This window comes from Arachis ipaensis, chromosome B01, assembly GCF_000816755.2.
Source record: "Arachis ipaensis cultivar K30076 chromosome B01, Araip1.1, whole genome shotgun sequence".
NCBI classification, from domain to species: Eukaryota; Viridiplantae; Streptophyta; class Magnoliopsida; order Fabales; family Fabaceae; genus Arachis; species Arachis ipaensis.
The window spans coordinates 56,366,505-56,380,201 of record NC_029785.2 but is presented as its reverse complement, the minus strand read 5'-3'; the positions used below and the strand labels follow the sequence as shown (position 1 = coordinate 56,380,201).

Sequence of the window (13,697 nt, the reverse complement as noted above, 5' to 3'; positions counted from 1 at the left end):
TCTGGGGGTCTGTTGTTAATGTGGGATGAGATGATGTTTAGAATGCGTAACTGCTACAAAGGGGAGAGGTAGTTATGTGTTGAGGGGGTCTTATTGAAAAATGAGTTCCATTGTGCGTTCTATTTGGTTTATGGTCCTCATACGAGAGTGGAAAAACTTGCTTTATGGGAGGAACTGAGTTTTATAGCTGGCTTATGTCAAGTCCCGATATGCTACATGGGTGATTTTAACGAGGTGTTACAGGTTGAGGAGAGGAAAAATCAGGACAGGTTAACAGCGTCGGCAGAAGAATTCAAGAATTGGGTCTAAAATATGCAGTTAGTGGACTTACCGCTGAATGATCGTAAATTTACATGGTATAGAGGTGGCTCTTGTAGTCGTATTGACAGAGTCCTAGTGAGTGTAAAATGGACCGAGGAGTTCTCGGAGATTCGCTTAAAAGGTGGTCCGAGAGGTCTGTCAGATCACTGCCCAATAATAGTTGAAGATACCAAGTACAGAAGTGGCCCACGTCCGTTCTGAACTCTAGACTCCTGGTTTACACATGAAGGATTACTAAGAATGGTCAGAGAGGAATAGAGGAATATTGGAGATGGACAGTTCATAGATAAGTTGAAGGCTTTAACGGTGCCTTTGGGAAAATGGCATAAAGAAAAATTTGGGGACATGGATAACAAAATTTGGCACTTTGAGGAGGAGATCAAGAAGGTAGATAACATGGTTGGGAATGAAGTCTACGATGGTACAGTAGAGGCCAGAAGGAAGGCTCTAGTAAGCTGCTGTAAGCAGTGGTATGTGAGGAAAGAGATACGCTGGAAACAGATGTCGCGCTCTAGGCATGCGAAGAAAATGGATAAAAATACGAGGTACTTTCACAACTTGGCGTCGACAAGAAGAAGGAATAACAGAATTGATGCTTTGGTGATTAATGGAAGGTTGATAAGAAATCAAGCTCGGATCAAGATAGCCATCAGAGAGTTTTACTGAGACTTGTATCATCAGGAGAGATCACCGGTGGTGGGCTTTAGGGACAGACTGGTTAACCGGATTGATGAAGAAGAATCAAGTGCCTTGGAGAGAATACCGACATTGGAGGAGATTAGAGAGGCTGTTTGGGACTGTGAATCCTCTAAGGCTCCAGGTAGCGACGGGTATAATATGAACTTCATTAAGAAGTGCTGGAATGAGGTTGGTACAGAGTTATCGACAGCTATTCTAGATTTTTTTCGGTCATAAAGGCTGCCTTCTGACTCCAATATTACTTGGGTGGCCTTTGCACCGAAGTACACTGGAGCCAAGGAGATCAAAGACCTCCGACCGATCAGCATGGTAGGCTATATATACAAAGTAATATCCAAGGTGATGGTTAGAAGGATGAGATCAGTGATGCCAGGTCTAGTGGGGGAGACTCAAAGCACATTTGTGAAGGGTCGGAAAATTCATGATGGGGCACTTATTGCGCGCGAAACAGTGTAGTGGTTGAAGATGAGGAAGAAGAAGGTGGCAATTATTAAATTAGACTTCCAGAAGGCTTATGATTGGGTAAAGTGGAACTTTGTGGATATTGTGCTGCAGAAGATGGGTTTTGGTTGGAGATGGAGAGGATGGGTAAGGGAGTGTGTCGGTACAGCATCCATGGCAATCCTAATAAATGGCTCCCTAACTAAACCGTTCAAGATGGAGAGGGGTTTGAGACAAGGTGATCCACTATCTCCGTTCTTGTTTATTATGGTAGTAGATGTTCTACACAGGATGATAGGGGAGGCAGTGAGGAGCCAAAGAATTTCACCGCTGATGGTTGGTAAAGAAAATATAGAGTTGTCACATCTGCAGTTTGCAGATGACACTATATTATTCTGTCCACCGGAAGAGGAGACCATCAAAAACTATGCCAGATTGCTAAGGTGCTTTGAGGTAATGTCTGAGTTAACAATTAACTTCGATAAATCAAGCTTAATCCCGATCAATTGTGAACAGCATTGGATTGACAACATGTGCAGTTTGTTGGGATGTAAAGAGGCAAACCTTTTAGTCAGATATCTTGGCATCCCTCTAGGAGCAAACCCAAGGCTAGTCAAGACATGGAAACCGGTAATTGACAAGGTTGAGGAAAAGCTCAGTTTGTGGAAGGCAAAGGTGCTGAATAAAGCGGGTAAGTTAGTCCTTATAAAGTCTGTGTTGAATAGCTTGCCAGTGTATTACCTGAGCCTGTACAAGATGCCGAAGGCTGTAGCAGAAAAGTTGATATCGCTGCAGAGAATATTCTTATAGAGTAAGGAGGAAGGTAGAAATGGTATAGCACTAGTTAAGTGGGAAGTGGTTCAGGCCCCTAAAAAGGAGGGTGGTTTGAGGGTAGGTGATGCAGTGATTAGAAACGCTGCTCTACTCTTCAAGTGGTGGTGGCATTTTTCAAAGGAGGAGTGTCCTCTATGGAAGAAGGTTGTATGCTCCTGCTATGACTTGAATCCCAATAAGATGTTATATGCTCAGCCACTACCTACCAGAGGGGGACCATGGAAGGATATATGTCAGTTGCAGCTAAAGGATAACAATGTAAGAAAGAAGATGATTGATGGGTTGTCTATGAAAGTGGGTGATGGTAGGAGGACTCGATTCTGGGAAGATGTCTGGCTACAAGGTGGTTCGCTCAAGATGAGATTTCTGAGACTTTTCTCTGTTTCAAGCCAGAAAGGATCTGTCATAGGGGATTGTAGGTTTTGGGATGGGTTAGAGTGAATTTGGAACTTCCAGTGGAGGCAAGACTTATATCAGTAGGAGTTGGAATTAGTGGATAATTTGCATGAGTCCTTAAGACCTGTTAAACTAGCATGTGATAAGCAAGACATAGTCATTTGGAAGTTCGACAAGGAAGAAATTTTTTCAACTAACTCTTTTGTGCAGGTGGTGCAGTCAGATACTTTCCCGGAGGATATCACCAGTTACAGCTTCACCAGAACCATATAGAAAGGTTTGGTGCCACCACGAGTGGAGTTATTTATTTGGTTTGTTTTGGTAGGAAGAGTAAATACTAAAGAAAGACTACTTAGATTTGGAATAATTAGTCATGGAGACAACATATGTGTGTTATGTAAAAGAGATGTTGAATATATTCACCACTTGTTTCTGGGTTGTGAGTTTACTTGGCAGGTGTGGTGTCGATGGCTTGCTGAGTTCAGGAGACCATAGTCTATTCTGGGCGCATTAAAAGAACATTTTGAGAGTTGGATAGGCATTGTAAATAGGAAGGATGAGTGGAACAAGTGGATGATATGCTTTTTTGCGGTTATTTGGAATGTCTGGCTAGAGAGGAACATGCGGATTTTTAATTCCAAAGAAGGTGGTCCAGAAGAGGTGTTTCAAAGATCTTTGACCAGTTATAGAGAGTGGAGTAGTATGGATCCCTTTTGTTGTTGATGGCAATGCCGGAAATGACATCAGGCGTAGCCTTTATGATCGTGGCTACAGTTGGTTACCTGACACTCTACTGTACTGTGTTGAGCTCTCTTGTTCAAAAAAAAATTTATAATTACGTTAATCATATAATTTTGTATACTAACATTGATATAGTACTGTTTCAGGTATATATTTTGCAGGCATCAAAGGATAGTGTTGAGTTATTATTTAGTGGGTTTAAATTATTTATTGTTTATTGGAAAACTTTCTGCGTTAGAATTCTCTAATAATTTGTTGTTCATTTTGAGTTGATTTTGATATATTCTTATACGTATAACAATTTGTTGGTGGATTCAGGTATTACTAGATTATTTATGGTCACATTCAGTATATTTGTCTGATTTATTGAAGAAAGTAGATTATTAAAAGCGGTTAATAACTATTTTAGAGTTAATACAATTAACACTAAATTGAGAATAAACAAACAATGCATAACTTATTACTTTTTTATTAGTCAAATATTATAATTCAAATTAATTTTAACAAAACAATTTAAAATTATAATTTTAATTTTATCACGTGCATGGCACAGGTAATTACACTTGTATTTTATATAGTCGTACAATAATAATCGTTCTCTTAGATGATCATTCATGCAGTCAATGTAAAATATAATTATTTTTCCTAATATAACATTATGTGATTGGATACATGATAAACCCATATTTTATGATATATTTTGTGCTTAATTTGAGTGATTTATTTAATCCTTCACCCACTTATTCATATTAATTGCATGGTTTTACTTCTCCTTCCTTATTATGTGATGTATGTGAAAAACATGTTTTCTATGCTTTAAAATTAATTATTTTAATTACCTTTATTTCCATTCGATGCCGTGATTAGTGTGTTGAGTAGTTTCAGATCTTCTAAGGCAGGAATGACTCAAAGGATGGAAAGGAAACATACAAAAATGGAAGGAAAGCACAAAACGGAGTCCTTGGAGAAACTGGCATCCACGTGATCGCATGGACGACGCGATCGCATGCCAAGCGCGAAGAAGCGGCGACGCGGCCGCATGACTGACGCGACCGCGTGACAAGAAAATCTCCGAATGACGCGACCGCGTGACCCACGCGGATGCGTGACAGAGGCCACGCACCAGAAATTGTAGAAAATGCTCATAGCGAATTTTGAAGCCCTTTTTGGCCGAAATCCAAGTCCAGAAGGCATAGGTCAGAGGTTATGAAGTGAGGGAATGCATCCATTCAAGGAGAGCTAGCCAATTTTTGCTTTCCATGATTTAGATTTAGTTTGGAGAGAGGTTCTCTCCTCTCTCTTTAGGATTAGGATTTAGATTTAGGATTTTTATTCACTTTCAGGATTATCTCTTTTGATTAGGTTCAATATTCCTTTTATTTACTTTTGCAAGTTACTTTATGAATCCTTTCATGTTACAGATTACTCTTTTATTAATGATTATTTGAGGTATTTCAGTCTAATATTGATTTCTTTTATTTATGCTATTGTTGCTTTTACTCTGAAGACATTTTTATTCCAGTATATTTACTTCCCCTTTTGGTTTTGGTTAAGAAATCAGTAACTCAGGAGTTGTCAAACTCAAACACGATTGATAATTGTTATCTTGTTAATTGAATTGAACTTCAATAATCCCAATCTTTTCTTAGGAAATAAATAGGATCCGAAGATCAAACCAATTAATCCCTTGACCTTCCTTTATATTAGTAAAGGCTAACGAAGTGGAATTAAAATTCAATTATTATCATCATTGATAAGGATAGCCAGGATAGGACCTCTGATTTCTCATACCTTACCAAAAGTTTGCTTTATAGTTATTTATCTATTTTTAATTGCCATTCAATTTACTCGTCATTAAATTACTTGTTCCTCATTCTTGAAACCCCAATTCTACAATCTTCATAACCAATAATAAGAACATACTTCCTTGCAGTTCCTTGAGAAGACGACCCGAGGTTTAAATACTCGGTTATCAATTTTAAAAAGGGGTTTGTTACTTGTGACAACCAAAACGTTTGTACGAAGGGATTTCTGTTGGTTTAGAGACTATATCTACAACGCGACTGTTTTTATGAAATTCTTTACCACCATAAATCCTAACGTCAATACACGTTACACGTCAATACACATATAAAACAAATATATATTAACAGTATATCAAAATTAAATTCTAATTAAAATAATAAATCTAAATAATAATAAGTTTAATTTTAATGTATTAATAATATAAAATATTTTATATAATAATATAATTATATCCAATCTTTTAAATGACTTTACACGATCAATACAAAAAGATAGTTATTTTTATTAGGGAAAAGGACAAATTAGTCCCTGACCTTTTAAATCGTGGACATATTCGTCCCTCACGATCTAAAAATACAAAAAAGCCCCTCTCTATTCAAAACGTGTGACGGATAGATCCTTCCGTGCAAAATGCTCTCCCAGACGTAACGGAGAGGGGTGATGTGTCGCTGAGTTGGCGTGTGTTGGACCTATGTGTCAACACAGTACCATTGAGGAAGCTTCGTGTGGCCGTTATGGAAAAAGGCTTGGACAAATAGGTCCTTATGAGGTAAAATGGCAAAGTTTTGAGAACATTGAGTTTCAACACAATTCCAAAGAAGCCCATATGAATCACACACAATTCCAAAGAAGCCCTAGCGCACATATGTATGATCTTTTCCCTAAAAAAAAAACGATTGATCTTTTTCCCTTCGTCGTTTTCATCTAACGTTGCACCGGTGAAGCTTCGTTGGTGGAGCTTTAGTTGTCATCTGTATCGGTAAGTACCCTTGTTATGACACTGAATGGGACCGTTACTTTCGAACGTTATCTGCTATGCTTGTCGTGGGTTGGGGTTTAGGTGTAATGTAGTGTTGAGAGGGACATGGGTTGTGCGGGATTTAGGTGAAAGGTAGTTGTGTATTTGCTAATGCTTAGTGCTAATCGTTGAGTCAAACAATGCTGCAGATGGTAGATATATTCGTGATTCCTGTTTTTCATCACGGGGGCTACTTTCAAAGGGTCCCGAATGGTGAATTAGTTTACTTGGATGGTAAGGTTGAGAGGTTCCCACCGATGGACCTAGATTTTGTAAATTTCGGTGACTTGATAACACTATTCAAAGAGCTGGGATATCAATCATACAAGGAGGCCTACTGGTATGATCCAAAGAGCAAGAATATAGAGTCAGGGCTGCATGTTCTGAAGGGAGATGCAGGCATCAACCAGATGCGCCAGGCAAAGATGAGAAACAAAGATACTGATGAGTTTTACATATTTTTTTATCATCCTATTGATGACCCAGAGCCTGTAGATTGTGCTGGTAAGGAAAACGATGAGGTAGAGGAAGATGGTGTTCGTGTCGAGGTGGATGAATTGGATCAGTCGTCGACGGAGCATGATAGTTACGATAGCGCAGAGGATGAGGCGTATGCACCTCCACCTCCCAGTAACGAAAGTAACTGTGAGAGTGGGGAAGATGTTGTCAATGGGTCTGTGTCTGGCAGAGGGAAAAGGAAACAAGTGCCTCATTCCTCTAAGAGAACCCCTCAGCCAAGTAAGCAACCCAAGAAGCAAGCTCGACGCGTGTCTCAGAGAACAAGGTCTACTGCAAGAAAGAAAGGGCCTACCCATGAGCCCGAGGCAGGTGGGCCTGGTGGACAGCCCAGTGGATCTAGGCCTGCAGGGGAGCCCAATAGATCTAGGCCTGCAGGGGAGCCCAAAAGATCTAGGCCTGCAAAGGAGCCCAATAGGGCCAGAGGACCAAGGCCAGCACTGGTAGACTACATGAGTGATGTAGACATGGATGATAATGATATTATATGGGAGTATGAATCTGAGGAGCTGCATACACCCGTTTCTTCTGAGGATGAGGGAAACAAACATCAGTGGCCTGAGTTCAATGACCAATATAGTTTCGGAGAGGGAAGATTTGAGCTTGGAACAAGGTTTGCAACAATTGAGAGGTTTAAAGAGGTTGTAAAGGATACCTTCATTGCTGAAGGTCAGGAGTTGGTTTGGATCAAGAATGATAGGAAGAGAGTTAGGGTTGGGTGCAAGGACGAAAAGTGTGGTTAGATTTCCCACTTGTCATACAACCATCAGTTACAATGCTTCCAAGTCAAGACTTATAGAAATGAGCACACTTGTGCAAGGGACCTTGGAAGCAACGCCGCTGATCAACACTGGATCAGTAAAATGGTGGAGAAGAGGATGGCAACGCACCCACATATGACAACTCATGAAGCTGTTGATTTTCTAAGAGAGGACTTTGACCTTACTGCACACCCAAAGATGGTGTATAGAGCTGTGAAGGAGGCAAGGGAGAGGATGATGGGTAACGAAAGGGAACAGTATAGAAAATTGAGGGATTACTTATTAGAGATACATAGAAGTAACCCTGGGTCTTCTGCATTGTTAGACCTGATTCCTCAGCCTCAAGCACCCCCTATGTTTGACAAGTTGTATGTTTGTTTTGAGGCCTGTAAGCAGGGATTCAAGAGTTGCTGCAGACCATTGATCCACCTAGACGGAGCATTTCTTAAAACATACCATGGGGGACAACTACTTTCTGCTATTGCACAGGATACAAACAACCAGTTCTACGTGGTTGCATACGCAGTTGCAAGATCCGAAAACAAAGAATCATGGAAGTGGTTCCTAACATTATTACAGGAGGATATTGGTGTTGTTGGCAACCACGGTTGGAATTTTATGTCAGATCAACAGAAGGTTAGTTTCCTTTTTGTCATTCCCAGTTTCTTGCCTGAGTCATTTGCTGGTTTATATATTTTTGTAAACATGGCTTGATGCCTTCATTGTTGTTAGGGACTGCTACCTGTACTGAAAGAGGTAATGCCTAGTGCACATGTTAGAAACTGTGTGATGCATATGTGGAAGAATTTCATAAACCGATTCAAGGATCTGTACATAAGAGAAATAGTGTGGGACTGTGCAAGATGCACCACCATCTCTGAATTCAAGACAACCATGGAGAGACTGAAAGAAGTGAACAAGGGTGCTTGGGCCTACCTTATGAAATTTGATCCTGCTACCTGGGTTAGAGCATACTTTAGCCATGGTCCCAAGGTTGACAACCTAACAAACAACATGTGCGAGTCATTTAACGCAAAGGTGGTTAAGTATAGATGCAAGCCCATACTCACAATGTGCGAGGAATTACGGTGCTATGTGATGCGGCGAATGGTTCAACACAAGAAAGTTCTGGGGACTCATGAAGGAAAACTGGCGCCAGTGCAAGAGAAAAGGCTACAGAGGCTTATCAAACCAAGCAACAAATGGACAGTGGAGTGGATTGGTGACAACGAGCGCAAACGGTTTGAAGTCACTTACAAGGGATCCAAAGTTGATGTGGATCTGATCAAATACAGCTGCTCGTGTAACAAATGGCAACTCACTGGTCAGTCAGGTTCATGAATTTCATTTTTAACATGATGTGCATTTTCTTAGTTTAAGCATGCTGTGAATCAAAGTTGCTGTGAATTTCAATTTTAATCATAACTGATGTTAACCATTCTGTGAGATTAACCATGCTGTAAATCATAGTTGCTGTGAATTTCAATTATAATGTTTATGTGAATTTTTTTAGATTAACTATGCTGTCAATTTGGACATACTTGATGTGAAACTGAGATATATGCTGTGAATCTGCTGATATTAACCATGCTGTGAATTTCGAGATATTAGCCATGCTATGAATTTCTATTAATTCTTGATAATTTAATCATGTTTATGCCATTCTGTTGTTGTGAAACTGCTGTCCTGCCGTGAAGGGATGCCATGCATTCATGCCATAGTAGCAATAAAAAAACGACATGATAATTCCGATTATGTCCATCCATGGCTATGTATGGAGTCCATTAGAAAGACATACGAGCACTTCATCCAGCCAGTAACTAGTGAGAAATACTGAACAAGGTCTGAGTTTACTAAGCCTGCTCCACCTGTGTTAAAAAGGCCAATTGGACGTCCCAAGGTGCATAACAGACAGAAAGATCCAGCTGAGGCTATTATTGATGGTGACAAGTTGAAGAGGAGTTTCTACGTCACATGTAGCAAGTGTGGTGAGAGGGGACACAACTACAAGACGTGCAAAGGGCCCCATCCAACCCAAACTGGAAGCCAAAGACGAAAAAACCAAGGACAAAGCAGAAGGACTCTCAATCGCTAGTGGTTCTGCCTTTGTCCCAGTCAGCCCCCGAGGAAGAGGTAGTCCTGACTTACTCAGGGATGTATTTGTCCCCCCGATAATAAACTCAGGGATTTAAGTGTCCATTATAGTTTTATTTAAGGTGTTATTTGTCTATATTTTATTGTTTCATGGTTTTATATGTCTTATTATATAATGTGCTTCATTGGGAGTGTTTACACTAAGTGGATACATCTTATGACATGCCTCATCTCAGAGTGTGGAACAGAGTCCCCCTGCTGCTACGGACCCTCCTCATGTTGAACAAAATTCTGCTAATCATTCAGTTGCTAATGAGGTATAGATTTTGGTGGCATTTCATTGTTGTTGATAGCTGGTTTCATTGCATTCACACTTGTTTCGACCTTCATGCAGGGTAATTCGAATGCAAACGCTGCAACGATCCCTGAGCAAGAATCTGGACCCTCAGTAGTAACGGTTGCAACACGTCCAATGCCTCCGAAAGCACCATTCAGGACCCCAGCCCAGTCTTCATCTCGCCCTGCACCAAGGCCATTTAGGCCTAAGCAAACAGTTAGGAGGAAGCCTTTGACAAATAAACCTTCGAAGCCGGTGCCACCTCCCCAGAGTGAACATCATCTCCCTTCTCCACAACAACCAACTACATCAGGAGCATCTCCACAGACTTTGGCAGCAGTAGGCAAAGCAACCCAACGACTGTTTAAGTTCATCCCCACTCCAGGACTAAACAAGCCAACTAGTTAATGCTACATGTTTAGACTTTAGTCATGACATCAACATCTTTTTGGAAAACACTGTTGTTTTACAAAGCAACTCTTTTTGGAAACAATGTGATTATGTATAGCTTGCAGGCTTAACTTATGCCTTACTTAGGTAGTAGACATGTTAGTGACTTCTTTTGTAATACATGAACAACTATTTGCTAAGATTAATTTATGCTTTACATATATAATCATATCTCTAAATAATTATGCCATTAACTTGCTTAGGGCAATCACTTTGCTTAATATATCATAATTTAGCTTACAACATTTTTGTTCAAACAGCATACAACAAAATGAAAACTCATCCCATACTACATTACATCATTTTTTTACCTACTTTTCAGCCAAGTTTGGCAATAACAGAAGCAAAAATTATAGAAACCACTGCAAGAATAACCAAATACAGATTAACATTCTTCTTCCTCTCTAGATGCAACACCTTCTTCTCCAAATCAACCAGTTTCTATTCCACTACCTTCTTCCCCAGATACACCTTCAGATCATCAACCTCGTTCTCCGTAACAAACTTTTCAAGGACTCTTATTGTTGAAACATGGTCATCCAGCCATAAGAAGAACTTGCAGTGACTGGGATTTTTCAGCTGCATGTTCATCATTCCAAAACAAACAAAACATAACTAACTCCCGTATAATCAAACTGACCAAATAAAATCACCAACATACCTTAAAGAATGGACATCCAAAGAACAATCTGTTGGAGTTCGTCATCGTCCTCGATTTGTACAATATGGCGTACACCCCGCATTTGCACGTCGGAGCAATCTCGTCTTTCTCCTCTGCAGCTTCCACGCATTTCACGGTTGGCGGCAGTGGAACGCGTCATGTGCTGGATGAAGCTCCGTCGCTGCCCATTTAAGACTGCACAACACCACCACCCACAAACACTCACAGAACTTAACAACGGTAATGACGAACGAGTTCCATTTGAACAAATAGGGCAAACATAAAAACGACGTCGTCTTTCCATCCAGGGACCCATTTGTCCCTAACCTCAATGCACCTTTATTACATGTGCACCGTAATGGTGGTCTAGGTCCAACACACGCCAACTCAGCGACACATCACCCCTCTCCGTTACGTCTGGGAGAGTATTTTGCACGAAAAAATTTATCTGTCACACGTTTTGAATAGTGAGGGACGTTTTTGTATTTTTAGAACGTGAGGGACGAATATGTCCACAATTTAAAAGATCAGGGACTAATTTGTTCTTTTCTTTTTTTATTAATATGGCACGCGCAAAATGTTGGAAAGTTAAATGTGGCGAGAGCAACTCTGTAAAAGGGGGGAAGAGGGTACACACTGAGTGGAAAAAAGAGAGTGCGGTTCGGCAACAACTTGTTAGTGTAGTTGTTCCCGGTTCCCTATTTCCCCCGTTCCGGTCCAAGACCTCGTCCTCGTCCTCATCCTGAACCGGGCAATTGCATTATTCACTCTCTTTCTTCTGCGAAATTTCCTTTCCTTTCAATTCCATTTTCGTCCCTCAACACAACGACCCCTTCCCTTCAATGCTCTCCACAATTCAACACGTCGTGGTCCTTTCAACATTCAATCGTATACTTCTCCTCCTTTTCTACACATTCACGATTTTATCCTCTTGCCGTGATCTTCACATTTGGGTTTAAATACATGTATATCTTAATTGTAATTTAAGAAACTATTCTTCTTTTTTGGTTGTTGGTATCACAGTCTGATCAGGTTTCCAGTTAATCGGCGATCTGCCTCTGGTTTCTGGTCTCATCGTTTCGGTTTCTTTATGTGGGGTTTGGGGGCACAGAGACAGAGGATAACGGCACAATCACTATCAATTCACAATGTCTATGTCAGATTCCGATTCCTCATCTTATGCTTCCGATTATAAAAACTTCAAACAAATTAGCCGCGAGCGTAAGGCCCTCTCTCTCTCCCTCTTCAATAAGAAAAGGAGATAATTATATTAGATTCCGTTCCGTGATTGATTTGGTTAGAGTTATGAACTCTCTTGAAGTTTCTGTAATTTAGTACCTTCCTTTTTTTCTATCCGCATTTTTGGTTGTTGAAGTTGATGCTGAAGTTTATTTTGTGCATTTTCTCTTTTTTGCCGACATTGGTTATGATCCCAGTGAATACTATGTATTTTGTGTTTTGGCGCATGAATGCTTGAATGGTTTTTGTTTGGGGGGATTTTTTTATTAGTAAAAACACCGTTTTGAAGTGAATGCAAGCAAGTTAACGCCTTAAAACTTGAAGCTTACTGGCAATGGCACCTGTTTCTGGAGATAATAAACAGATTTAGTTGCTTTTGGAGGGAGTTCTATGGAGTTTATCCTAATGGGGAGTGAAATCTTCTTGATCAGGTGTATTGGTTTTGGGATGAAACTGGTAATCTTTGTTTTTCAGTTATGTTGCTGGAAATCTGAGTTTAATTATGGTATGTTGGATATGATGCTTTGCCTTACTGAATGGAGATGCTAATTGTGGAAGGATATCGTGTCACAGTGGATATGTTTTAGACCACCGTGTCTGAATGCGTTGTTATAATAGATAGCTGGCAGAGATTTTTACAGTTATGGTGTTTAAAAGAGGAACTATCTACTGCTTCTGCTATTTGAGGAACTCTATCGTCCCGTTTGAGCTCAAGCTCCCTTCTAATGGGAACGTTAAGTGGCAGCACGGTTCTTAATTTCTTTGCTCTACTAAGTTTGCCCTATTGATTGATGGATACTAGGATGTTGACTTTACTCCTCTGCAGACATTTTTCTAATTCCATGTTGCATAATTCAACAATTTTACATTGGCTGTTCAAGTCCTAACACAACCCCCTTTTTACCTCCGGGCTTGGGATAGGCCTTGTAAACATAGCAGAGTTTAGCTGCCAAATAGAAACAATGCAGGCTATTTGTTACCTTTTTGTCAATGTGGGAATTATTAAGGTTGGAGCAACTTCCTGAAACATAGAGGTTTTACGAAAACTTGAGTGAAATTTCTTTTTTCTTGGTGGTGTAATATGCATACTATATTGTTACTTGGTGCCTTATGGTTGGAGAAGAATTATATAACTCAGGGTAACTTATTGAAATTATCTCTCTTGGGATAAAATGGTCTTTCTAGATTCATAGATCATGGTTATTATGGAGGCTCTCTAACAGATATGTAAAGAGACTGCATTATTTTGTCCTAACCGATAGCAGATAGACAGATTTGAAAATATATTTAATAGTTTAATAGTTTATAGTTCAAGTGGTAATCTTCAGCTAGTGATTAGTATTGGAATCTTTCAATTCCCCCCTCACATATTCTGATCGTACA

General features: G+C 40.0%; 2 protein-coding genes across 2 annotated transcripts in view; both read left to right on the top strand.

The window, feature by feature from the left end:
* LOC107607141 lies at positions 667 to 1,476 on the top strand. The gene is made up of 3 exons (XM_016309124.1): positions 667 to 921; positions 1,003 to 1,151; positions 1,239 to 1,476. The coding sequence occupies exons 1-3, from the start codon at positions 667 to 669 to the stop codon at positions 1,474 to 1,476; spliced, it is 642 nt and encodes a 213-aa protein (XP_016164610.1).
* The window catches only part of LOC107630580 (SNARE-interacting protein KEULE), a 10,597-nt gene continuing 8,603 nt past the window's right edge, over positions 11,704 to 13,697 (top strand). Inside the window, exons 1-2 of the mRNA XM_016333773.2 lie at positions 11,704 to 11,963; positions 12,099 to 12,296. Coding sequence (XP_016189259.1) covers positions 12,224 to 12,296 — 73 coding nt within the window. The 5' untranslated portion in view covers positions 11,704 to 11,963; positions 12,099 to 12,223. The remainder of the gene's footprint in view (positions 11,964 to 12,098; positions 12,297 to 13,697) is intronic.